The 25,849-nt window shown below is 39.2% G+C and overlaps 2 protein-coding genes and 1 non-coding gene across 3 annotated transcripts; 1 reads left to right on the forward strand and 2 right to left on the reverse strand.

Moving 5' to 3' along the window:
- Nucleotides 1–1,355: 1,355 nt before the first annotated feature.
- On the reverse strand, nucleotides 1,356–3,888 carry zgc:109982 (uncharacterized protein LOC553564 homolog). The gene is made up of 6 exons (XM_063467395.1): nucleotides 3,717–3,888; nucleotides 2,781–2,942; nucleotides 2,503–2,682; nucleotides 2,333–2,426; nucleotides 1,776–1,959; nucleotides 1,356–1,691 (listed from the first exon to the last, which is right to left on the reverse strand). The coding sequence occupies exons 1-6, from the start codon at nucleotides 3,811–3,813 to the stop codon at nucleotides 1,461–1,463; spliced, it is 948 nt and encodes a 315-aa protein (XP_063323465.1). The 5' UTR covers nucleotides 3,814–3,888; the 3' UTR covers nucleotides 1,356–1,460.
- A 230-nt stretch (nucleotides 3,889–4,118) lies between these two features.
- Nucleotides 4,119–15,841, reverse strand: scinla (scinderin like a). The gene is made up of 17 exons (XM_063467394.1): nucleotides 15,738–15,841; nucleotides 14,688–14,880; nucleotides 14,429–14,583; nucleotides 11,910–12,071; nucleotides 11,645–11,794; nucleotides 11,444–11,530; nucleotides 10,232–10,364; nucleotides 9,297–9,385; nucleotides 8,977–9,189; nucleotides 8,766–8,899; nucleotides 7,796–7,886; nucleotides 7,067–7,237; nucleotides 6,796–6,970; nucleotides 6,593–6,708; nucleotides 6,375–6,452; nucleotides 6,220–6,280; nucleotides 4,119–5,646 (listed from the first exon to the last, which is right to left on the reverse strand). Exons 2-17 carry the CDS (start codon nucleotides 14,863–14,865, stop codon nucleotides 5,501–5,503), a joined length of 2,139 nt encoding a protein of 712 aa, XP_063323464.1. The 5' UTR covers nucleotides 14,866–14,880; nucleotides 15,738–15,841; the 3' UTR covers nucleotides 4,119–5,500.
- Nucleotides 9,724–9,795, forward strand: trnac-gca (transfer RNA cysteine (anticodon GCA)). Its single transcript has one exon. It is a non-coding gene; the product is annotated as a tRNA-Cys (tRNA).
- Nucleotides 15,842–25,849: the final 10,008 nt, after the last annotated feature.

Below are 25,849 nucleotides of genomic sequence, written 5' to 3' on the forward strand. Positions count from 1 at the left end.
TTGTTCTCCTGAATTTCATTTTTTTTTTTTGTTTGTTTTTCATATTCACCACTCCATAAGACCTGTTTCCACTGATCTTCAGTCCAGTTCAGCCATTTCTCCTTGTTTCCATAGTTCCAGTGAAACCTTTTCTAATGAAGCTTCTGTTCATGGATTTTTTTGTATTAAGGACATGACTTCCAGAGACTTTTCATCTGCTGTACATAGACCTTCCACTTCTTCTTTTGTCCTCCACTTGTCCACTTTTCTCAACAACAACAAAAATGCGCACAGTGCCGCAATATGCCAGGTTTTCGCCTAATAGTTCAGTGGGAATCACATTGTTGGTGCAACAACACTATTTTATGTCTGTCAAATTGTGTTATCTTTGGTATTTTCTGTAGATTCAACTAAAGAAATGGGAAAAAATTATCTGCTTTGGTGACAGGCTGCTAGTAACAAAGTGCCTAAAGACACAGTTTAGAATGGGTTCTTTGCTAAGCGGTCTGTTATGTGTTTACACAACACTGGTTCGTGTAGTGAACCAGTATCTTTGTACAGTACTGTATGTTACCCTCGTGTGGTAAACATAATTATCAAGAGCATCTCTTTTAACCCTGTTATCTCCTCCCCGGAAGGGTACGTCTGATAACGTGTCTACTAATGCTTTTTTATGTATATTTTTTCAGCACAAGCACAGATCTTGCTGAAACAAATTTGAGCCACAGTAATTTATGGTCCTGTTTCTGCAATAATTGTCTATTTTATTTTTGGACTTATCAATATTCAGCAGCATCCAGACTGGTTTCACAGGTGTTTGAATTTCCTAATAATTGTTTACTGCCATCTAGTGTCCACCAAGAGAATACCAGCTTTTATTTTATTATTTTCTTTTTATATTCTAACATGCTCAATTTTCTGACCAAATCCTGTCAATATCCTACAAAAAAATAAATAAATAAAAGTTTTCTCACATTAAAGTCCACGTGGTGCGAGGCTCAGAATTCAACGGCTTTATTCCAGATTAAGACATGAGTAATTATGTTATGTAATCCAGCAGATTAAGATAAGATAAGATAACCTTTATTAGTCACACACAAGATTATGTAAGATATACATAATCTTCTGACACTGTAACAGAACCCATTAACAAAACAATGCTTTTAAAAAGACAAAAAAGTTCATAAATTAGTCGTTATAACTCTGAACTACCTGATTTACTTTGATTTAATCTTGCTGTTCGTATAGCTTTGCTTGCTTCCCATATGACACAAGGCTCAAGGGCTTGTCAACTTAAGACAGTTATGCTACTTGAATGCACCAGGGTGTGGTTTAAACCTGCAGGAGCTTACTGCCACGTATGAAAAGAGACTGCATTGTCATGGCATTTCATAGCTTTATTTATTTCAGGGAGGTAACACTGCTAGACATTAACAGCCAAATGTGCCCATGTCACAAAAATAACAAAGATATGACATGATTCAGTTGCTCTTCTCTAACTTAAAACTCTTTCGGCTTCTCCAGTGTAAAAGCTTGATGAAGTTCAGGCTGGCCGTGAAGACCTTGTCGTGTTCAAACACCATTTTGTAAAACGTTTCAATCGGGAGGTCACCATTTGGGTCAGCGTACTTGAGTGTGGTCATAGGGGTATAGAGAGTGTTTGTCTGGTGCCGGAAAGGGGGATTGTCCATGATGAGGATCTTGAGGGTGTGCTATGAAGAAAGATCATTTATAATATAGTTTATTGCTCCTGTAGTGCATTAAAGGTTAAAGGTGAAGTATTTGCTGAACAATACCTCTGCCACGTCCTCAGGAGTTTGTCCGAGGGTTTCAAAGATCTGTTTGTAGTTCTTTAAGTAGACATTTGTGAACATGTCAGCAGTCACTTTGTCTGCTTTGCTGAGATCAATCTTTAGGCCCTCATCATAAACCTTACGCTCAAACTCGGTTATCACTGGACCTGGCTCTATCAGGCTGATGCTGAGGAAGAAATAGAAGAGAAGAACATTAAAAAACATGGAAAAATCTCTTGAAATAGGAAACTGAAATTCAGTGCACAACTGTGAAAGGTAATTAAATATTACTTTCATTATACAGGAAACTTTAGAAACCACTAATATTCAGTTACCATTTGATACTGTGTTAGAACATGCCTAAAAATCACAGTGTGCTGTGGTTTGCATATTTTCCTCCTAATGGTGCAGAAAGGGGTAGGTGTTGTTGTGCAATATGACTTCGCAAATATACCAGATGCAAGGGCTGTTTTTTTTAGTTTTTGTTGCAATTTTTTTTTCTCACAAAAATGCCAGTAAAAGATGAACAGGAATAAAACATTATAGACTTAGCATCTTACTTCAGACCAAACCTCAGGGCTTGTATCGCTAGGCTTTCACAAAAGCCTTCCAATGCAAACTTAGACGCTGCGTAGATATCGTTGAATAAAATCCCTGAAACAGGGAAAGAAGTTGTAAAGTAACTGTCTTAAAAAATGTTCTCGTGATCAGCAGGTGAAGCAGCTCTTACCCTGAATCCCCATGACGCTGCTAATGACCACAATATGACCTTTTTTCCTTCTCTTCATGTCGGGCAGGATTTCCTTCAGTAATCGCACAAATCCAAAGAAGTTGGTGTCCATGACACTTTTCATCTCTTCAATAGACTGACACTCAATGGGTCCAATCAGACCCATCCCAGCATTACTTACTGTGAAATAAGGTCACACACACACATATCATTTAAATTTCCATAGACGGTCGAAAAGCCAAATAAATACTGTTTCGAAGCAAATGGTAGGAGCTTACTGAGAATGTCTACCCTGCGCTCAGGCAGACTGTCCACGCAGGCTTTGATGGAAGCCTCGTCACATACGTCCAGCTGCTTGATCTCCAAGGTCCGGCCCAGGGTCCGACCTGCTGCCTCAACCAGAGGCTCAGCCTTACTCAGATTTCTCATGGTGGCATAGACTACAACAACAAAAACTCATCTGAAGCTGTTGTGTTTTTATTGAATTCAGAACTGAAATTAAAAATTTACATTACATTTGAGAAACTATCACAAATTATCTCCACCAGGAGCGGCAAATGTGGATTTTTCTCAGATTTCAACTTTCAGGTGTTGCCTGTTACATCAGTACGATGTATTACTCAGGGTAATCCACAGACCACCAGGACCATTTCTTCCATAAAACATGTTTAACATAAGAACTGTTGATGGTGAGCTGTGTGGATTGTTTCTGGAACAAGAGTTTTAAAAAATGAACTTACTAATATTTTGTTTGCAGAAGAAACCCATCACATATTGATAATGTAAATAATGCATTATAATAATAATAATACTTTTATCAAGTAAATATCCTTCTAGCGAATGGTTTCAAAATGGTATTAAATTTATACAGTTAACTTTAATGAATAGTCTGGAAAGTGTTCATAGTAGAAATTATTGAGCCAGACACAGCAGCCATGTAAAGTTCAAGTAAGGTTCAAGTACATGTGAGATGGTAATATTTTAAAACATCCTACACACTTCCAAAAATTCAAAAAGAAAACACATTTTTACATCATTATGTGCTAGGTTTTGTTTTTTTTTACATATTTCCTCTAATTTGAAACATTTTCAATCACAATTTAAATACATTATATTTTTCTTTGATTCCCTTTGATCCCTCCACACCTGACACAGAGTTTTGAAATGTAGTCAACAACCCCAGCTATCTTAGAAAAAGTCTGTTAAAAAGTTACCCATGAACCTCTTCTTGTCATCTTTTGCAATATGGACAGCCAATGCGAGGCCAATCCCAGAGGAGCAGCCGGTGATGAGTACCACCTTCTGGTTCATCGTGCCTGGTTAGTGCTTTTCTTGCAGCTCCAGCAGCAGAGAATAAAATGGGAACAAAAGAGGAGAGGCAACAGACCACATGCGGGCACTTTTAAAGCCCCTTCCTTAATCCAGAGGTTTACAACTCAGCAAAAAGCTGTGTGCACATGGTCTGAAGATTAGTATCATTCGTGGCGTTCACATGGTACTGTTGCATGGCGAGGATTTAGGCTAATGATAAGTCTGGTTGTAATATGAAGAAAATATCAGACTTATAAGCAAAGTGCATCATCTTATTTAAATAAATAAAATAAAATACAATCAGACAATGGTGAAATATTTTATTTAAATTTGGAATTTCCCACAAATTGTTTTGCAACGAAGACAGCAAAAAGTACATTTTTTGTAAAAATATGGAGAAGTTAATTTGTGGTTTTTAAAAGAATCTATTCAAAACACATTTTCAAAATAATTTTGAGTAAATTGTAAGGCCACACTTAACCTACACAATGTAGTGGGTTGGGGTTTTTTTTGTTTTTTTTTTAAAGTAGATGTAAAGTAGATGAAAAAAAAACAAACACATTCATTGCTGTAGCAAATAAAACTGTCTCAACATTGTATTTTTTTTTATTTTTTTACTGTGGGCTGTGAATTATTAAATTCAGTTTTTTAAATATGTACCCTACTGCTCAAAGTTTTGAGATAAAAAAGAATTTTTTAAAATTAAAGTCAAGTTGATGAGAAATGCTATTAATATTTAACATGAACATTGTTTTTTTTTTAATATCTATGCTGACACACACAGGCCCGTTTTCACCAACTGCCACTCATCTGTTGTAATAGCACACTGAGTCACCTAAAGCAAGTCTATCCCATTAAATTCATTAATCATTCAATTACAATCATCTCAGCACGTCTGAAGTTTGTGAAGCTGAGATAAGCATTATTGTCAGTGAGTTTGGTTATAGGCTCAACAAAACAAAACAAAAAGATAATGTGTACTACTCCTTTCACAAAACAGGAATAAGTGGTTCTGACTGGAAACTAGAGAGCACAACTGAGTAGGACAGCTAAATCAGAAACCTTTTGGTTCCAAAACAGACACCTCACAGGTCCTTAAATGACAGATTCATTAAATGATATCTCTAAGAGCCAAATTTTGTTGGTTTGTCATGAGAATACCTAAAGCTGCTGTATGAAAATTTCAGTTATCTGGTCAATTTCTCCTATAGCCTCAAACAGCCTTCATTTATTAGAAAAACTTTAAGATGATGCATTTGCTTTGGCTTACACAAGTTGCTGGAACACAGCACTGACAGCTGCTGAAAAGGGCCTGAATGCACTTACATAGATATTGCCTTAAAAATCAGTAATTAACCATTACTTCTCTTCTATAACACTTATGAAAATTTTAATGTTATTTTCTGTAAAAGCCAATGTACTTTTCTTTCACACAGATGTGACTCCAAACCTTTAAGCAGTAGCTTAAATATTTTTGTTTTGTTTTGTTCTACTCTGAAAAAATGGGTTGGAAATCGGATGGGTTACGTTTTAACCTGCACCACAGCTTTAAGCACATATTTGCATCTGCACTTCACCTGCAGAGAAGTTCCATCTTACGTGTCAATTTATGCTTTAAGGTCAACAAAACATGTCAAACATCAAAACTATCCAGATTTTTCAGAGATGTGTTTTTTCCTACTAAATTCTACTGGGCATAAAGATTTTGGGACCACATCTTTGGGTCCCAAGCTTGGAACCATCCGGTGAAGGATGGGATCTCTTCCCCCTGCTTAAGGATGGTGATGGGGGTACCACGGCGGCCAGAGGGGTCTGAATCCACATATTGTTTGGCTGAAAGGAAAACAGGATATATTTGTGAACTGAGGTCTCTTCTGTACAGTAGCCTTAAAGGGCCATTCACTATAGCTAAATTCAAATTGGAGCTAAAATTATAAGAAGAGTGGTAAATTTAGAAATAAATGTAAAATAATATTATTTAATATTCTTTAAAATCATTCAGTCATAAATTTGCAAGATTAAAATGTTAAATGTCCAACAAAAATATTTTATTCTCTGAGAGTAAATCAACAAATTTACAAACAACATAATATGAGAAAAAAAACAGTCTTAAATTTCTGAGATTATAGTCAAATTTTTGAGAAAATAAATTTGTAAATTTGTAACTCAATAATCTCAAATATTAATCTCAAGAAATTGTTTTTAGGTAAATTTGGTCATTTCCTTACTCATAAATTTACAATAGTTATCTCAAATAAAATATATTTGCTATCAGAATTAATATCTATAATTCATGCCTTATTTTCTGGGAAAATGATTCCCTCTATATATTTTTTTATTCCCCCTGAATTGACCCTGTTGCTATATTCCTGTAATTCCTTATCATGTCTAATAGTTTTCTCTTACCCATCTTAGGTGATTCAAGTTTCTCAGTTTCATTTGCTTCGTTTCCAATCCAAACAAAGATCTGATGGGAACAGTAACCAAAGAGCTCAAGGATCAAAAGGAGGAAAACATCAACTAGCTACAACTCAAGTCTTTCATCAAAAGTGCTTTTATACCTGATCCCATGTGTCCAGAATCATGACATCATCAGTTGCCAGATCGATCTGTGAGAAGTCCCCGGGAACTTCCTCAACCTGAAAATTGATCAGCACACAATTACAAAGTGGCCATTTAAAAATTGTTAAACTAGTTGGTAAGAAAACAATATAACTGTTTATATAAATATAACTACTTATTAGAAAAAAATCTGATTGATGAACACTTGAATACTCACTGTTAGCCTGCCAGTTTTGTTTGAACACCCAAACAGTCGTGGTTGTCGGACCACTCCCTGAAGGGCCTTGGACGTCTGGTATTCTTTCTTACCACCCAGAGCAGCCCAGAAAACAGCTGGAAACAAGGAGAAAAGGACAGTTTTCTACTGGGGACATCTCACAAATACTACTTTGTGGAAATCAAAGCTCTTCCGGCCTTTACCTGGCTCCTGTGTCTCCTCCACCCCAGTAGCAGTTCCTCCAAGGAGGCTGGCAACATAGTTTGCTGCAGCCATCTCATCTGAACTTGCACCCTTTCCCTTCCACAGGAAAAGGCAATCAGGAGTCTTCAGCACAAACACATCATTGGTGTTCAGAGAGGATGCAGTGGGCTCCACCTGTGTGGGTGTGACAGAAAGATAGGGAGGAGTGGTGTCATCTGTTCATTATAAAGAACCAGTTTATTAACATTCAGTGTAATAAATGAGGCTGACCTCAACAGCTCGTGTGGTATTGTTGCCGCTCTTGCGGATATGAAAGAGCTGCGTGCTGCTTGGCTTAGTCTCGCCACACTTGCGGGATGTCCCACCCTGATGGATGACCATGGGCTTGTCCTTAAACAAGCTCACAAGATGGGGGGGTTCTTTACTTTGAGTGACCCGAACCTGCGGAGATACAGCCACACAGTCATTAAAATTGATGAGGAGACTGATCCCAGACTTATCTCTAAGTACAGCTGGGAGCTGGTTAATAGGAGCTCAGGGTAAAGACTGAAAACAGGGGACAGCAGTTCCTCTGTATGAAGGTTAAAAACATCCACCTACCTCTTGTTCTCCAATTTGTATACTAAGCTAACAGCTGCAAGATGCCAAGGATGCCATGCATGTCATTTTGTCAGTTTGTAAACACAATAGCTCAAACATTTTTGAATGAATTCTGATAACATTTTGTAGGTGTGTTGAGTGGGGTCATGTTAACACTCCATTAAAATCTGGTTTAAATCCACCAAAGTCTTCAAAGTCAACTTAATGATTTGTTGGTTGAAAATGGAAAAAAAGCCTGTTAATGTGAATGATTTTGCAAGTGTGTTGTGTATTTTATTGCTTCTTGTTCATAATATAAAAGATGGACCTGAGAGTTGCATCATTCCTTTCACTAACTGTTGCCAGGTACTTTTATTTCTTAACATTTTAACTCTTACTTGAAACCTGGAAAAATCTTACCTGTGTTGCTACTCCACCCATGGAATCATCCAGCTTGACGGTGAGGAAGGCCGAAGCAGTCAGTTCATCCTGAGTGCATTTCTGCCCTTGCCTACAGCAAGCAAAATTAAGCACAATTAAATATGATACTCACAATTAAGGCATAAAAGTAATGTTTCAAAAACTCTTGATTCTCTCAGCACCCTCACACAGCTTCCAAAACACTAAATACATAAATTGACTACCCACAATTATATTTTATTATTTTACCACAAGTTTAAGAAATCATTAATGTTGTTTTTTTATCACAATGTCATGAAATTTCAGCAGTACTATAACTGGTAACTGTTTTCATTCTGTGGCACCATCATATGACCCAGACTGAAAAGCCTTTCTAACTAATAGATGAATGTAAATAGATAAATGTCCACACGCGAGTGCTCTCTCATGCTATCAGACAGACAGAATGGATGTGATGAAATTTGTTACATTTGCATTCCACTCTCAGATTATATTAATATTGGCAATCATTTCATTCTAGAAACATTAAAACTGCTTTAGGCTAATTCAGAAGGGGTCGCCATAGCAACCTCAAAGGGGATTTGTGTCTCCTCCCAGGATTTTAGAATCATTAATGGGTCAATGTGTATAAACCCTGCCTAACATGCCTGCAACTCGAACAATCCCACCAGCTTTGATCACTTGCATTTATTGGTTCATCTACGAATTCTGCATCATATTAAAGAGTGCTTGAAGATAAAGCAAAATTTCTCTATATCAAACCAAAACCCTTCATGAATAAAAACCTTGTTACAAAGACCAGTATGCTCTGCAACTCAATGGCTTTACTTCTGTGTGTGTTGTGTCACAAGTTCATATCATGCTTACATTTTTCATTCACCTAAACAGAGAAAGTGAGTACCAAGCCAGGAATCTTTGCCTTGTACCCCTTAAAAGACCAGTTCTGCCACATTGAGCATGTTTTACGCACCAGGTGTAAATGATGTGCTTCTCTCTGCCTCCACTGTTGTAAGAGTACAGCACCAAGTAACAGTCACCTCCAAAGAACTGTCCATAGGTTGATTTGTCCACTGCTACCTTATCGCCTCCTTCCACACGCCAAATCTGCAGACATCCACCAATGTTGCATTTACTTATTAATTTTTAAGGAAAATAAAACACTTTCAAGCTGGTTACTGTACCTGAACTTTCCCAGAGCCATCATCAACCACGCCATACTGGGCAGCCATGGCGGGGTTGTTGTGGAGTTTGGATGGGTCGAAGGGAATCTGCTCCACCTTGGCAATACGACCTACTGTGTGGGTCTGCCCTGGGCCTGTGATATTTCCTTCAAACCATTTGAAGAAGAACTGCTTAAACATGGTGGGCTCACTCCCTGCTGGGACTATCAGGACCTGCACATGATATAATAAACAACGAAAAACACGTTAAGTCATAAACACAATGAGATAGCAGAAGGATGAAGTTCTGGCAGCAAATGATCCCTACATGCTAACGTTACCTGAGTTTTACTGGAGTAATTTTTGTCTGCGATAAACTTGTCAGCAGCAGCCTTCGCTGCTTTGCGCTCCTCTTTGTTTGCTTTCTGTCCTGTAGATTAAGGTTTGGTACAGAGATCAGAGAGGTTAAACTGGTCAAATCAAAGTCAATGACTCATGTATGTTTAACAGTAGAAACCATCAAATGGTTCATTATGATTCTTTTAAAAATTGTGTAACTCTGTTAAAATAAATCCACATCATTACATATTTCATGATTTTTTTCCTAAAAAGGGCTTGTTTATCAAACAGGAAATTTGGAGGTCTGTGGGATTAAAAGAAAAAGAATTACCACCACATGTTCCTAGAACCGATGAGGACATCATTTTGACAAAGGGTTCCACTGGGTTGCCTACATACATTTTCATATGAAAGCTGCTCACTGACAGAGGGGGTATAGCTCAGTGGTAGAGCGTTTGACTGCAGATCAACAGGTCCCCAGTTCAAATCTGGGTGCTCCCTGTTCATTTAAAAGTCATTGCAAAGTGATAACTTTCATTGTTATACCTTTATAGTAATGAATGTATTTAAAATGCAAAGCGTATGTTTTTGTAGACAGCTATGAGGTCGGTTTTGAAATAACATTAATGAGTTTTCCTAATAACAGTCTTCTTCTATAATTATTTGTTGTACCTTCTGTTTATTAGTTTATTCTAATACATATTTTATCTGTACAATCCAAACTGATCCACATGTAAAAATTAATCTGGAATATTTGTTATTTGATGACAACTGATCTTCAAAAAACGGGAAATTTTTCTTCCCAAATATTGCTGCTCTAGGTTCTAGCTTTAAAAAGAGAGTTTAACGCTAAAGAGAGTTAGTAACAACTTACTCCAATGAGCAGAGACTTGATTAATATAGTAGACAAGAAGCTGTAGAAATAAAAGCTTAATACCTTTCCAGACAAATATGTTATTATCCACTCCATTGTCCAAGATGTAGCAATCATTCTGGTTAAGCATATCTTGTTTGAATGGGTTTTTATCAGCCACCAAAGATGTCTTCATGGCACCAGCAGCATCAGAAATCTAGTAAGCAGAGAGATCAGAGCATCTGTATTTGTCATCTGAATGTCTTATTTACAAGAATCACGTCAAGGGACCATACACTACGGTTGAAAGTCTGACAGAGTCTTAAATAATCTCTCATATTTTCATCGAAACCTTGAAATGATCCCAAAGTGTTAAATTACGGAAACCTATACACAATACACACAGGAAGGAATGAAGAAAATCAAACATTTAAGTTTTTTCTCTATTGTTAGCTAGATCAGATTCATTAGAAGCAGATGGTATAGTGGCATTAACTATGCTTGACTGCCTTGTGTACAAATCAGTACACAAGGCAGGTAAGATTTCCACTGAAGCAGCATTCAGATAAAACTGTATTACAAAGAACAGATGAAACGTTTTAATTGATTTATTAGAGGCTTGTTGAGGGAAATCAACTTGCAGCCACTGCACCTCTTTTCAGCACAGTGAAATCAAACTCAGCATCAACTCTGCACTTGAATGAAGGCTTCAGTTTTAATACGCTTTTCCATGACAATATGAAGAATCTGTGGAAATTGTAGCATCAACCACAATCGCGCAGACTACAGATAAGAGAGAATGCAATCAGCAAAAGTCTTGCCAGCAGAAGGCTGCGCAGGGGAGATCTCAGTGCATGGATGGATAGCATCAGGGGTAATAAGAAACCCACCATCATTTATTAACCTATACTGTGCCAAACACTTAAGATGGGCTAAGACTTTTAGGAGCATTTCTTCCTCAATCACCTGATCTCAACTGCACTGAATGTATTTTGGGAACATGAAGACTGAGAAACCCCTGAGGCTCTTTAAAACACAATGGCAGGATAACATGGATAATTAGGTGTCCAAAGAAGATCCAAAGAAGAGAGTCCATGGAGCTTGAGGGCTGCAAAACTGGAGCAAATCAAATTTGCGGGCATTTTTTTTAGAAATAGAACTTCTGATTTAAGCTATTCAGCCAACATGACATTTTGCAATAGAAATGCCTTTTACTAGACTAAAAGTTAATACAAGTAGAAGTTTTTTCACTGCTGCTCTTGGACTTTTTGGGCTTCTGTGTATGTGTGTATTTACCAGATAAAGTGACGCCTTGTTCCTGTTTGTCTTTTCAACATCTGTATCACTGCTTCCTGGTGGGAGATCAGGCTTGGGTCCAAGTACCTATAATGAATACAACATTGTACTTAACATCCTCTCTAGCCACCAATTGAGACAAATAACTTCTTTGTTACAGTCACAATGATTCTAAACAAGGAGGAAGTCACTAAAACTTACCTTTGTCACAGCTTCTGGCTCTTTACCTTCATCAATTGTATGGACTTCACCGCGGCCATTTCGCTCATTGTCACGAATATCTCGGGCCATCTGAGTGGTTTTGAGCTTCTCAAAGTGATTCGCTTCACTGCCAAACCAGCAGTAAATGTTCTATTAATTCACAGAGAAGATCCAAAGAAAAGAAGAAGTAAATAAGGTTGAGATGACAAAACGCAACATCTAAACTCTGTACTATCTCTGTAAAACATTTTAAATTGTAGATCACCTTTCCCAGATCAATGATGAAGGAGTCTCCTTTGTTGAAGCTTTGCCAGGACAGATCCTCCTCAGTTGCTCTGACTGGTCGACGACCTTTCAAGTGCAGCAGGCGTTTGACATCTACATCGTTGGTTACCACATGTTTAAAGCCTGAGGCAATTCCACCTTTCTGTGTTAAAAAAAATCTGAATTATGCTCTGTGTAAGTGATCTAAGCACATAAGTTCTGTCTTTGGTAGCGTACCGTATAAAGTACCATATAAAGATTTAAAATATTGTGTCACATTTGACCCCTGACCTCTTCTGCAAGGCCAACAGATTGATAGGAAGCCAAACTGATACTAATGCTAAATACAGCTTTTTAAAACTATTTCTTACTGACATTTTGTGCCTCCTGGACCTCTGACCTGTTCTTCAAGGTCAAACTTTAATAAAAATGTCTTTTATCTTTAAAACAGTACTTAAAATTCTACTATATTTGTACTGGCAAAAGTAAAAGACACTGGTATACTGGGATCTAAATATCACATTATAGTTTCCATCCAAATACCATGTCTTATTTGACCTGTGTCCTCACTTTTAAGTTTTAGATCTGCCTTTCTTTCAAGTTGACTGAAAAACATGTTATATCTTTAAAGAAAGTACTGTCAATAGAAAGAAGATGACCTGCCTAGTTAGTTAGAAATAGACTGTAGTATAATATAATATATAATAATATAATATATAATAAGCTCAAGTTATTCATGTCCAGTTATTTACAAATCAATAGCCTTTATCCATTACCCACTCCTGTATAATCTTTTAGTAATCACGGTTCCCTTAACTGATATACAAACTACAGCACAGTGAGCTGCTTATAGAGGAGGTCTGCGCTTTCGGAGTGCTTTTTATATGAACGTTTTAGAAAGCTGACACCGCTGTTATGTCTGTAGTTGCTCTAGTTGCAAGAATTCACTTCTTTAAAGTCAACATAATCTCTAAAGATCACGCCTACTCGTTTGTTTAAACAGTGCACAAAATGTCAGCAAATCCTACCGCTGACTGGAAAAATACATAAATAAAAGGCTAGAGCAGGTATGTCAAACCTGACAGACAACTAGCTTTGTTTCTAGAAAGTCAGTTCCTAGAAACAGTCCAGCACATAAATACACAGTATGCTAAACATAAAAAAGGATGTAGTCTTTGATTCTGAAAAGTGAAGCAAATGCAGGTGCTTTGAATTGTCATGATGATTGAAAACAAAAATTTTCGTGCCATTTTCACTCCAATAAGCACTGTTTTTATTCATATCTCAAAAGTTTAAGTAGCACAATAGTTAGACCTTTTTTCGCTCTGTTTTTATTTTATATACTAGTCCTTTAGTTCTTAACAGTTTCATAACCCAGTGCTAAGAGGCAGAAAAACTAGTTCGTAACCAGGATTTCCCCTCTTTGAATGAACAGGTGGTGTAACAATGCAGGGAATCTTCTTTATTGAATTCCACCACCCATTTAGTTCTGGTCCTCTAGCTATCATACTTATACAGGATGATCATCAATATGCAATAAAGTAATAATTTCTTTAAAATAGTTCTAAACCCAGTATTACTTCTTGTGACAGCTTTGGCTGTGGTAGAAGGGGTTTAGCTGCATAAACGTGTGGCTGACAAATATGCACGAATGATATGAAGCAATCATGATAACATCGAGCATTATCTCCAACAGATGTTTTCAGGTCGTAGCAGGTCGTAGCAATAACTAAGGTAGTTCTAATGCTGGAGATTGATCAGTGAGTCTAAGGACCCTGTTAAAACTGTGAACACATAAAAAAGAAGTAAATACAGAATTAAAAGATGGTGCCTTAATTATTTAAATGGTTTATGCTCATATATTACATCTTCAAGGAAACCCAGGTGTTCACCAAACTTCTCAAACCTTAGGCTTATAGAATGTGTTCTTTAGAATAGACAGCATGACACCATAATATTCAACATAATATTCAAGGTCTCCCTGACTATCTAAATGTTTTTAGACTCAAATTCTCATAATATAAAGAATGATTTCAGACTCTTGTATGTCGCCATGTTTTGCCACTCCTTTTCCAGGAATTGTGAAAGGGAAAAATTCTTTTGGGCCAGTGTGTATCACATGATAAACAGAGAAGGTGTTATAACATGCCTCGAATCCTGCACACAGTGACTATACTCCTCTGGGTGTCATGAAAAGACCTGCTCATGTCTAACAGGGGGGAAAAAACCCAGTTTAAAGGACAAATTCGAGGAAGAATGATCATTCCTTTTCCTATGACAAACAAGAGCAAGGTCCCAGTCAGACTAGTCGCTCATTTTGGAGTCGCGTGGGTGGTGAATTATGACTTTTTAGAGCTGTTTCCTTGCCCGAAGCTGTAACAGTATATTTACAGAGTTGACAGACATGCAATGAACTGTCACAAAGTCATGGTTTGGTAGATTAAAGTCACAACCTTTACCTTTCTGAGGCAAACAAATTCAAATGATTTATACCACCATGAGTACACATGCAAATTTCACCTTGTATTTGATGCCAGACTTGAAGTAGCCCAGGAAGGTGGTTGACTCTTGGTTTTGAAATTCATTGTACTGGATTGCAGCTCCATGCAGGTGGTCATCCAGCTGAGTTATGAAAATGGCAGCTGCCCCACTCTCATCCTGGGAAGCTTCATCGCCTAAGATAAAAAGGATGAACGGTAAAATAACAGTGTGGAAAATAAAACAGAACATTGACAGGGAGGGAATTTAGCTATTAGGTTGTCAGCAAAGAATCCAATACCAATCCATGAATGAACATTGTATGAGGGAGCCTTGGTGGTGTAAAGCAAGATGTAAGCATCTCCGGTGAAGAAGTCTCCATAGAGTGCAGGGGGCACAGGTTTCAGATCCATGTTCTCCACCCGCCACACCTGCAGGCCAGGCTTCTTCCCTGCAGTCTCAAACTCTTTGTGTACCATCGTGATGATGAGGACCTGAAAGGTGATTTGTCTTCATTAAAATCTTCAGGTCACAGCAAGGCCAACAGCTACCATGATATGACTTTTGGTTGGCAAAAAGAAGCAATTTTCTCATCATTCTCTGACAATTTAGAGATTCGGCAATGAAAATAATCGATTGTTGGAGCCCCAGTTTTATACAGATATAAAATCTGCCTTCATACTGAAAGCTGCTGATCCCCACTTTCTTTTAAAGCCATCTGTAGTTCACATCACAACATTTTACAGAGTTTCAATAAGCAGTTACATTACTATTTCAGTTATCCATGTTTATCCATGTTTATTAAGAATGCAGTTTTTCAAGAACTTTTCTGCAGCATTTGTGGCTTAACCTGCTTGCACTGCTTAATTAAGCAGTGCAAGCACCTCGGTAGCATGTCACAGGGTGTGTCTGCTCTCATTGGCAAACTATATGTTGTGGGGAACGAAGAGCCACTCCCAACAAGCAACCACAAAAGCAGGCATTTGTAGGTTATCTTCTGCCTGTATAATACGGTACTACTACCTTGTGCAGTTTTCTACCCAACCATGTAAAATATGCACACATGGAAAAATGCAATAAACAACATATCGACGAAATTTATATCAAAAGCTTAACCAGTAAGAAGATAAGCACGTTTATTCACGCATTCTCTCTTTATCCTCAACGTAACTAGTTACAGAAACTGAAAATACTTTCTAGTTTGACTTCCTTAATGCAAAATGAGGAAGAGCTTTTCTAGAGTAACATACTTCAGCATTGTAAGCATCGCTTTATAAATGCTGTGTGAAAGGCTAACTGCCAGCGAGTTATTAGCATTCGTTCTGCAGCACATAAGAAAACTTTATATTACCTGGTATAGACCGTAGACAGATGTTGGGTGTGAAGAAGATGCGCTGCTGCTCTTCCAGTTCTCCGCCCTGGTTTCCTGAGCTCTCCTCTGCTATATAGGCTGGACAAACATCCGCGTTGAGAGAGGCGTGTCAGTTCGCCCATCCCAGAACAGCGGGTGATGGAAAACAACAAACGCCCTTGGGTTGGTTTAGTTGTTTGGAATGCTTTTTTTTTTTTCGTCTTTCTTTCTTTTTTTTGGGCGGGGGAGGGGGGGGGCTTGGAATAAAGTATTTGAAAATGAAAGCCCAGTATGCAGGTCAGTTTCTTATTCCCCCTTCCCTATTTCGATTAAATTGGAGCGGTGGATTTCTACCAAATTCTGCCAAATTTCATTTTTTATGTTATTATCTATGTATTATTTATGTATCTTACAGCTTTAGATGCTGAATACTATATAGGTTGTAAAGTGTTCTCTGATTACAGTGCTAACAAAGCTCCACCTCTTCCAACATTCGTGTCTGAATGTTCATGTACCAGCATTACTGGTTGTACAACAAAAGAAAAATAACTCACACACAGTCTCTCATTTTACTGGTGGGGGAGGGGGGGGGTATTTATTTATTTTCAATGCAACACTTAAATGAGTGACATTTAGTTTTATGGAAGAGGATGGTTTGAATGGAGCCACCTTTGATGATATCCATGCATTTATCCATAAAGTGTGTGCATTATGTGTGGAAAAACTTTTAACTTTTATTTAAGCCAACATTTTCTTTTTCATTGAGAAATTCATAAAGTCATACTGAAGAAATACTTGGAGTGACAATTAAATCCTTATCTCATATTACAAAAACGTTTCAAATTCCAACAAAGTGGTCCAGAAAAATATGATACAATATAATAAATACAATAACGTATCAAAAGGATCAAAAACAGGATGCTGAATCATCTCCTTCCGAAATCCTAATTGGACCTGTAATGGCAAGAACAGCTGTCCTTCTTCTGGAAGCAAATGGATTGTATGACCAGTGATTAAAAAAATTAGTTGATGTAGCAATCACATAGTTGGTTGGGGATGCATTTGAGTATGGGGTGTGATTGCGTGTCACTTGTCTGTCAGCAGCTTAAGTTAGCGACCACTCTGACTCCCATGTGGCAGCTTGACAGAAAGCAAAGGCACAAATCTCTCCTCTGAGCTCCGCCAGTCCCCTCAGGTTAGGGCTGGCTCCATCACTCCCACTGCCAGAGCTGCATCAGCACATTCTGCCCCATTTAACAGTGTACACAAAACGCACACAGTCGGTGTCTGGGACATACCGCCATGCCTCCACAAGTAAAAGCATACACAATCCTATCATAGTGACTGAGCACAAAGGCTGCCGATTGCATCCTACTTGTTTTAACTTGAGTGGGGCTAAAACATCCTTGCATTTCATATTCTATAATTGTTAACTAGTTCCCAGCAGCATTTTACTGAAACAATGTACTGAAGCATATGGCACAGTCAGATACCAGGGCTTCTCCCTGGTATGCATGTGGCTACATGAATCAGTGAGTCAAAACTGACTGTAGGTGTGTCTCAGAATTGTTCAGCACTCGTTCATATAGAAATTCCTTCACAGCCATCAAAGAGAGGTCCGTGGTATTAGTATAACTGATTAGTATAACCGAGTGTTTATCATTAATTTTAATCTAAAGGTAGATAGAGCTGATGTTTTTTTTAGATATTGTTAAACTAATTGTTTTAAACCAAAGTAAAAAAAAATACATAAATAAATAAAATACAATAATGTAATAATTATCTGTAGTGTTTCTGTTTACAAGTCGGAAGGTTTCTACCAGGGTTGAATTCTCTAGCCTGTTGTGGCCTGTCTGTGTGAGTTCCCTCTAGCACTTGAGCTTCCTCCCACACTCCAAACACATGCATGTTAAGTTAACTGGTGATTTTAAATTGGGCATAGGTGTGCATGTGAGCATGAATGTCTGTCTCTCAGTGTTAGTCCAGTAGTAGACTGGTGCAGAGAATCTTTCACCATGGCTGTACAAAACCATGCAAAAAGATAAATAATATAAATTCTTACAATATTTTTATACCGTATATGCAATATTGATACAATACCAGCATTTCAGTGTTTTATACAGCCTTTTATGACATGTTAACGTGACACTCCTAAACATCCAGTTAGATTAGTTTTGAATGCAGCCTGAAGGCAAAGGAAACAGGTAATGGATGAACCATTGTACTTAACCACAGCAGCTGTTTACTCTTTGCTATAGTTGTAGGTAGTCACTCTTTTTATCTAATTCTTGGGAAAAAGCAAGTGTGTGTTTTCCCAGAATAGCTATTTAAAGCAATATATTTTTCTATAACAAAGCCTCAGCTGTTAGTGCAGTCACTGAACTCCTACTTCTGACTTATTTGAAAGACCAATAAAGCAAGGCAGCAAGTTTTCTTTTTATTATATTTAGATGAACTTTGCAAAGCAATATTTCTGGATTAAGCAAAATCTCCATGAGGCCCATCACAACACTATTCCCTTTATTTAACAAGGTTTACTTTAGATGTATATGGGATTCATACGGGATACAGAGAAGGAGAACAATAACCCAGCTGGAATACTGCATAATGCTGCAAAGGACAAGGTATTCAGTCTTTGCTGTATGAGTTCACCTAAAGTGTGCAGTTGAACAGGAGGTGAGGGTCAGGACTGTACAAACTGAATTTGTGCTCCTCAGTGTGTTCATGAACATATTCTTAGCTACGAAAAGACAGCACTGAAACATAGTTAAAGGGGAACTTGCATACATTTGTAAAATAGATGGAATTTATCAAATCAGCAGCTTTAAAACTGAGCCAGGCTGAATACACAGACTTTTCAAGGCCCTGAAGAGGTACTCATTTCATTTTATATAAAATGTACTAATCATAGGAAGCTCTAATGAGTGAACTGTGTAAACTGAATTTTATACAGTGGTAGGGGAGCGTTGCAAAGTTTTACTGAAAACTATATCATACATATGATTACATTTTTATGGAATGCAGATTTTTAACAGAATTTCTAAGTTCCCAATAAGAAGGAGGGTTGAATAAAAACAACACAAGTGAAGATTTTTTTAATAGCTTAATTAATAAAAAATAAATTAATAATAATAATAATAATAATAATGATAATAATAATAATAATAATAATAATAATAAATTTTAAAGAAGTTATGGTATCTGAACCCTTCCTTTGGTTAAAAGCGTTAAAAGAATGCCAGAAGCCTATTTCTATACACTTAAGCATTAATCAGTCTACCTGCTGTTACCTCAGAATAAAACTGGTACAGAGAAGGCCAGCATGGTGGCATGGTGGTTATCACTATAGCGTCACAGCAATAGTCCTAGGTTCAAATTACTGTGTGGGTTTCCTCCAGGTGATGTATTCCTTGCACAGTCCAAAGACATACAGATAGCAGGGTTAGGTTAATTGGTGAGTCCAAATTGGCTGTAGGTGTTAATTGTTGTCTACCTCTCTGTGTTAGTCCTATGACAGACTGGCAACCTGTCCAGGGTCTACCCGACCTACACGAAGTACCCTCTAATGGTCTACTAGAAGATGCGAATGCAGCATTAACTACAATCCCTACTGCAACGATTCCCAACACCAATCCTCACGGCACAACAGTGAGATGCTTGGCTACAAGGAACAGTACACTCCATGGAGAAGGAGACTAGAGGCCAAGATCAAGGCAGCGTGGAGGGTTTTTGGCAGCACTGTCAGCACTATCTGCAGGTGAAGAAAGGGATGCCTAAGGACTCCAGCAAGTTGCCCATACCTGAGGCCAAGCCAAGGCTCACAACCTTGCCAAGCCACTTGAAGAGGTATACCAAAGAGGTAGAAGCCAGGAGAATAAATCGGCTGTTTTCCATTGAACCATCCAAGGTGTACTCTCAGTAGCAGAGGAACAATATGGCAAACTAGTGGCGCTACGAGCAGATGGGAACCTCCCTGAACAGGTTCCAGTAACCATCACAGTGGCAGACATCTCAAGCACGAAGGGTTGGATAGCACCAGGCCCAGACATGAGTCACACCTACTGTCTAAAGAAGCTAACTACATTCGATGAGCATTTGGCAGCATAGATGAACCAGCTAATGGACGAGACACAGCCAGAAGGGCTAGCTGAAGACCAGACAGTCCTGTTCTCCTAAGATCCCCAGAAGGGACCGCTCCCACCCAACTTCCAATAATCTGCCTCAGTACCACATGAAAGCGCCTATCAGGCATTATAGCGGCTAAGATGACTATTCACATGGCTCAATACATCAGCGGGGCCCAGAATGGAATTGGCAGGAGCAACAAAAAGAGGGGGAGAACACCAGCTACTGGTAGACAGAGCAGTCACTCAGCACTTGTAAGACCAGAGTAATCAACCTGTGTACTGCCTGGACTGAGTACAAGAAACCCTAAGACTCAGTGTCTCAGACATGGGTCCTGGAATGCCTAGAACTGTATAAGACCAACAGACTACCAAGATCCTTTATCAGGAATTCAGTGGTCATATGGCAAACAACACTAAAGGCTAACTTCAAACCAAATGCACAAGTCACCATCAAGTGCAGGATTTACCAAGGGCATGCTTTGTCTCCACTACTGTTCTACATAGGCCTGAACTCCCCCAGTCAGATCATCAACAGAACTGGCTATAAATACTGATTATGGAATGGAGCAATCGTCAGCCACCTCCTCTACATGGATGACATCAACCTGTACACCAATAGTGAAAAAGACATCAATTCACTGATCCACACCACCAGGATCTACAGCAAGGAGAAGTGTGGTTGGATGGTAACGAAGAGAGGGAAGGTAGTCAGAACTGAACGGTAAGAACAAAATTCGGGCAATCAACACCTATGCCCTGCCCATGATCAGGTACCCTGCTTGGATAATAAGCTGGCCAAAGGAGGAGTTGCCACTGACATCAAAACCATGAAGCTCCTGACCATTCATGGAGGGTTTCACCCCAAGTCCAGCATCCTGAGACTTTATGCTAATCAGAAAGAAGGAAGCAGGGGACTGTGAGTGTCAGCACCACGGTCCAGAATGAGACAAGAGACATCCACGAGTACATCAGGAAGATGGCTACAACCAACTGCGTGCTCAGTGAATACCTCAGGCAGCAGAAACCCAAGGAAGAGGAGGAAACATCACAGAAGGAAAGGCCCCTGCATGGTATGTACCACAGGCAGAGGAAGTGGCTGACATCCAAAGCTGGACTGAAAGACAACACAAAGGCATTAATCATGGCACCACAGGAACAAGCTCTAAGTACAAAATCCATAGAGGCTGGGGTCTACCACACTGGGCAAGACCCCAGGTGCAGGCTGTGTAAAGATGCCCCTGAAACAATCCAGCACATAACAGCAGGGTGCAAGATGCTAGCAGGCAGGGAATACATGGAACGCCATAACAAAGTGTCTGGCATAGTATACAGAAACATCTGTGCAGAGTATGGCCTGGGAGTCCATAGGTCAAAATGGGAGACAGCCCCTGGGTGGTTGAGAATGACCGAGCTGAGATCCTGTGGGACTTCCAGATACAGACGAACAAAATGGTGATGGCTAACCAGCCAGACATAGTAGTGGTGGACAAGCAGAGGAAGACGGCCGTAGTGATAGATTTAGCAATACCAAATGACAACAACACCAGGAAAAAAGAACATGAGAAGCCTGAGAAGTGCCAAGGGCTCAGAGAAGGACTCAAGAAGATGTGGAGGGTGAAGGTAACAGTGGTCCCAGAGGTAATCAGAGCACTAAGTGCAGGGACTCCTAAGCTAGGTGAGTGGCTCCAGCAGATCCCAGGAAATACCTCAGAGATCTCTGTCCAGAAGATCGCAATCCTAGGAACAGCTAAGATACTGCGCAGGACCCTCAAACTTCCAGGCCTCTGGTAGAGGACCTGAGCTTGAAGGATAGACCACCAAGAGGGCGAGAGGGGATTTTTTATATATAGTGGGCTACTGGAACAACAAGTAGCCCGCTTGTTTCATTTCATTTCATTTTCTCAACCATCCATCCCACCTGAGGTCGCAGCGTTTGTGCAGGGTGTGGTGCCTTAAGTAGGTTTCCAGTCCATCAGGGGCTGGCACACAGATATACAAAATTACACTCTTAAATTTATACCTCTGGTCAACTGAGAATTAAATATTCTAAATCAGAGCACCCAAACCAAAAGAGCATACGATATGTGACAAAAGACAGGAATGTCAGAATATTTTCCTGTGTCTATTGTTTATCACGTTCCGCAATATCTTGATTATAATTAATTATCATTCGTGTTTACTGATAAGTAACTAAATCAGTGCTAGGATGTGATTAAAAGTGATCAAAAGTTAAACAAATTGTAGTTCAACGAAATGGAAATTGCAAGCTGGCGTCAAACCCTAGAAATTTTGATGTTGGATACCAGGCAAGGATCCACACATATGTCTTCGATTTGCAATGGGAAATCCCTGCTCCAGTGCAGCAACAATTTAATCAAATTAAATTGCAGAACTGGCACTTCCCAGTAACTATACCTAATTTACCCGATTTCCATGTGCATGACATTCAGACTACTCATTTATGCAGCAGAACTGTGTGTATCCTATGGGGCCCAGCTGGACACAGTCCTGCGCATTCAAGTCAGAAAACAGGTCCTGAATTTTGTCTGCACGTATGTGCTGAACAACAGTTCAGAGTATCCTGCCTTCTTGGAGTTTCTGGGTGGGGTGCTCCACCTGGGTTGTCCTACTGGGAGAGATCTATGCTCATGTGGACAACAACAGTGAGACCTGGAGATGCATGATTGGGAGAAACAGCCAGCCTGATCTGAACCTGAGTGGTGTTCTGTCATTTGACTTTTGTGCAAACCACACCATGTTTGAACACAAGGGTGTCTATAATTGCATGTGGCACCAGTACACCCTGGAGGGTGTACTGGGAATGCCTAACAGAGGGTCCCGTCTGCGAGATCTTCAACTCCCACCTCAGTCAGAGCTTCAACAGTATTATCATGGAGACTGGGGACATTGAGTCCGAATGGACCATGTTCACCACATCCATTGCAAAGGCTGCTGCACTCAGCTGTGGCCACAGGGTGGTTGGGTGCTGTTGTGGTGGTAACTTGCGAACCAGATAGTGGACACTGGAGGTGAAGGGAGTCATCAGGCTTTGGAGGGACTTTGGAGGCAGCTGATATGTACCGACAGGCCAAGCGGAATGCAACCCAGGCAGTAGCTGAAGCAAAAACTGAGGTGTGAAAGGTTTGGGAGGAGTTCAGTGAGGCTCTGGAAAAAGGCTACGGTCCTTAGTCGGAAAAGAGTGGCGTGCCCACTCTGGGTCAGGAACAAGTTGCAGCCTCCAGTGGAGGAGTTTAAATATCTCAGGGTCTTGTTCACAAGTGAGGTTAGAGGGGAGCAGGAGATGGACAGAAAAGAGGCCCTGGATAAATGGAAAAAAAAATGGATGGATGGATCTGGATTAGCTTGTGATATTGTCATGAAAACACCAATAAGATGTCTATCACTTTTTCTCTTTTAGTTTGTGTAAACATCACACGGCAGACCAGTCCACAATTCAATGCTTTTCAGCATACTTTATTGACTTTTTCCTTATGGTTGCTGTTCACACACACAGCTGCAGCTTTCCAGCCACCAGCCAATCACACATCACCACCAACAACAACATCATCCTTCAGGACTCAGTTCGCTCTTATTGGCAGTGGTGGTGTGGTGTGTCAGCCTCCCCGCAGCTGTGCCATGAACCACGCCCGCCGCAGTTTGATATGTATTTGTGAAGCTATAATGCAAATGTGTAATCTTACTATGCCAATGAATCCTTCCAAAATTCCTGAATCCAAATATGGATCAACTTCCTCATTATGTTGAACTAGGAACTGCTTTGCTGAGGATGACTGAAATAAGATGATCTCAAACCTCAACTTATGACACTACAACTGTTTGTAGGAGTTGGTTTAAAAAAAACTGGGCTGTGATCACCACACTCATTGTCGTGGTGCCTGTTTTACAATTTTTTGGTTTGAGTAAATGTTTTAAAGCTGTCATAACAAGAACATTTGTCATGGCTCTGGCAGACAATATGTTTTTCTGCGCATACAGTAAACTTATTGTCTGCCAGTTCACACAAACAATTCCAAACCATTCATCAGGCCTACTGGTGTTTCACCAGTGTTTGCTCAATCATTTAGTGGGTTCATGATGCAACACAGTCAGACTACTATGGCAGTTGAGTGAAAATAATATCGCTGAGTGCATAATGCTTGTGGCTAATGCACAGGTGGTGCTTTCAGAAATGTTCAGAGAGATAATTAGACTTTAACAAAGACGATTGTTGGCAAGTGGGTTAACCTGTTCTTTCGCTGCCCTCCTTTTAATGAAAATGTCTTACAGTTAGGTAAGACCTTAAACCTTTAAGCTTCAAACTGAGTCGAAGGTGTCACACCAGTGCTTCTGAAAGTTTTTCTGGTATGTTCATTTTTATGAGCTCAAAAATCCAGAAATACAAATCTCACTAATAGCATCAACACACACTAATTACACTTTACTTTCATTTTACTTTCACTTCATGAATTATAATGATATTTAACCATGGTCACAGCCCTCCTACAGTGCCTCTATGACCCACCAGGGGGCATAACTGTACAATTCCAGTACTGCTGTGCTGGCTGGTGGAAAACAGGTGAAAAATACTTGATTATTGTTTTCTTTCTAACAACTTATTTTAATATAAATTAAAAAAAAAAATCAAAGGTCAAACAACGGTTGAAAAGATATAAACAACATTTCAAGGAAAACATGGAATTTTTTTAACATCAAAAGCATCTGCTTTTGTTTACATTTCCTATCTAAGTGCAGAATGTGTGTACCAAAATCATTAATTTCAGTATTAGGTGTTTTAGCACCTGTTTATGTATTGCAAAATGGTTTCAGTGGTAAACTCGAGAAATATACAAATGCAGTTTGCAGTCTGATAAAAATGTGTGAAAAAGGTTACCGATTAACTGCTGATTGCAGTCTGTGACATCGGTGGGGCTGTGTTGGGGGTAACTGCAGTTCATCCACCATTTGAAACAAGCTGGGGGGTTTTCTCTTCCAATTTAAGACAATATAGAAAAATCTGTTACACACATTACCATGTTAAGAAGATTTATTCTCACTGACATCATACAGAGCCAACAGTATAAAGGACATGTCTTATTCTGTGTGTTTAACGCATCCTGAAACCTAAGGTTTTGAGTGACTCATGGGTAGTGATGTCTGATGTTGACATCATTATTTGAAACTCTAACCCTGTTTAGTATGAGCATCCACAATTCTAACAATGTTTACTAAAAGTCAATTCAATTTTATATATATAGTGCCAATTTTACAACAGTTGCCTCACTTTATATTGTAAGGTAAAGACCCTCCAATATGAAAACGAAGAATCAGACAGCCCCCTATGAGCACTAGGTAACAGTGGGAAAGAGAAACTCTGTTTAAACAGGAAGAAACTTCTGGCAAAACCAGGCTTAATGGGGGGCAGCCATCTGCCATGCCCAACTGAAGATGAGGGAAAAGAGAAGAAAGCAGAGACAGGCGGGACAAAATTCACACTGTGGAAGAGAATGATTAACTAAAGATTAAAAGGAGAGTGGTTTATAAACACACAGACAGTGAAAAGAGGTGAGTGAAGCACAAACACTCAGAGCATCATGGGAAGCTCTCTCAATAGGCTAAGTCTCTTGCAGCATGGCTAAGGGAGGGTTCAGGGTTTCATTTGGATATGCTTTTCTAACAGTATGAACTTAGCATGTATAAAAATAATAATATTTATCCCAACACAAAACCCTGCGGAACCCTGTTAAAAAATTTAAATCTATCAGATATAGGGATGGGAATCGAGAACCAGTTCCCAGCATTTGAATTCCTTGAACTGTCAGTTGGCTTGTCTATCTATCCTGCTTATCTGTTCCACTTGCCCTTGTGGTACAGTCAGCTGATTTAGGTTCATAGTGGCATAGTCTGCAGTGTGGATATGGACATTAATTTTATTTTTATTGCACAAAAGGATGAGAGTGTGATGGTAGATTGGAAACGGCATCCAGG

This window comes from Pelmatolapia mariae, linkage group LG23 (assembly GCF_036321145.2).
Source record: "Pelmatolapia mariae isolate MD_Pm_ZW linkage group LG23, Pm_UMD_F_2, whole genome shotgun sequence".
Taxonomy (NCBI): domain Eukaryota; kingdom Metazoa; phylum Chordata; class Actinopteri; order Cichliformes; family Cichlidae; genus Pelmatolapia; species Pelmatolapia mariae.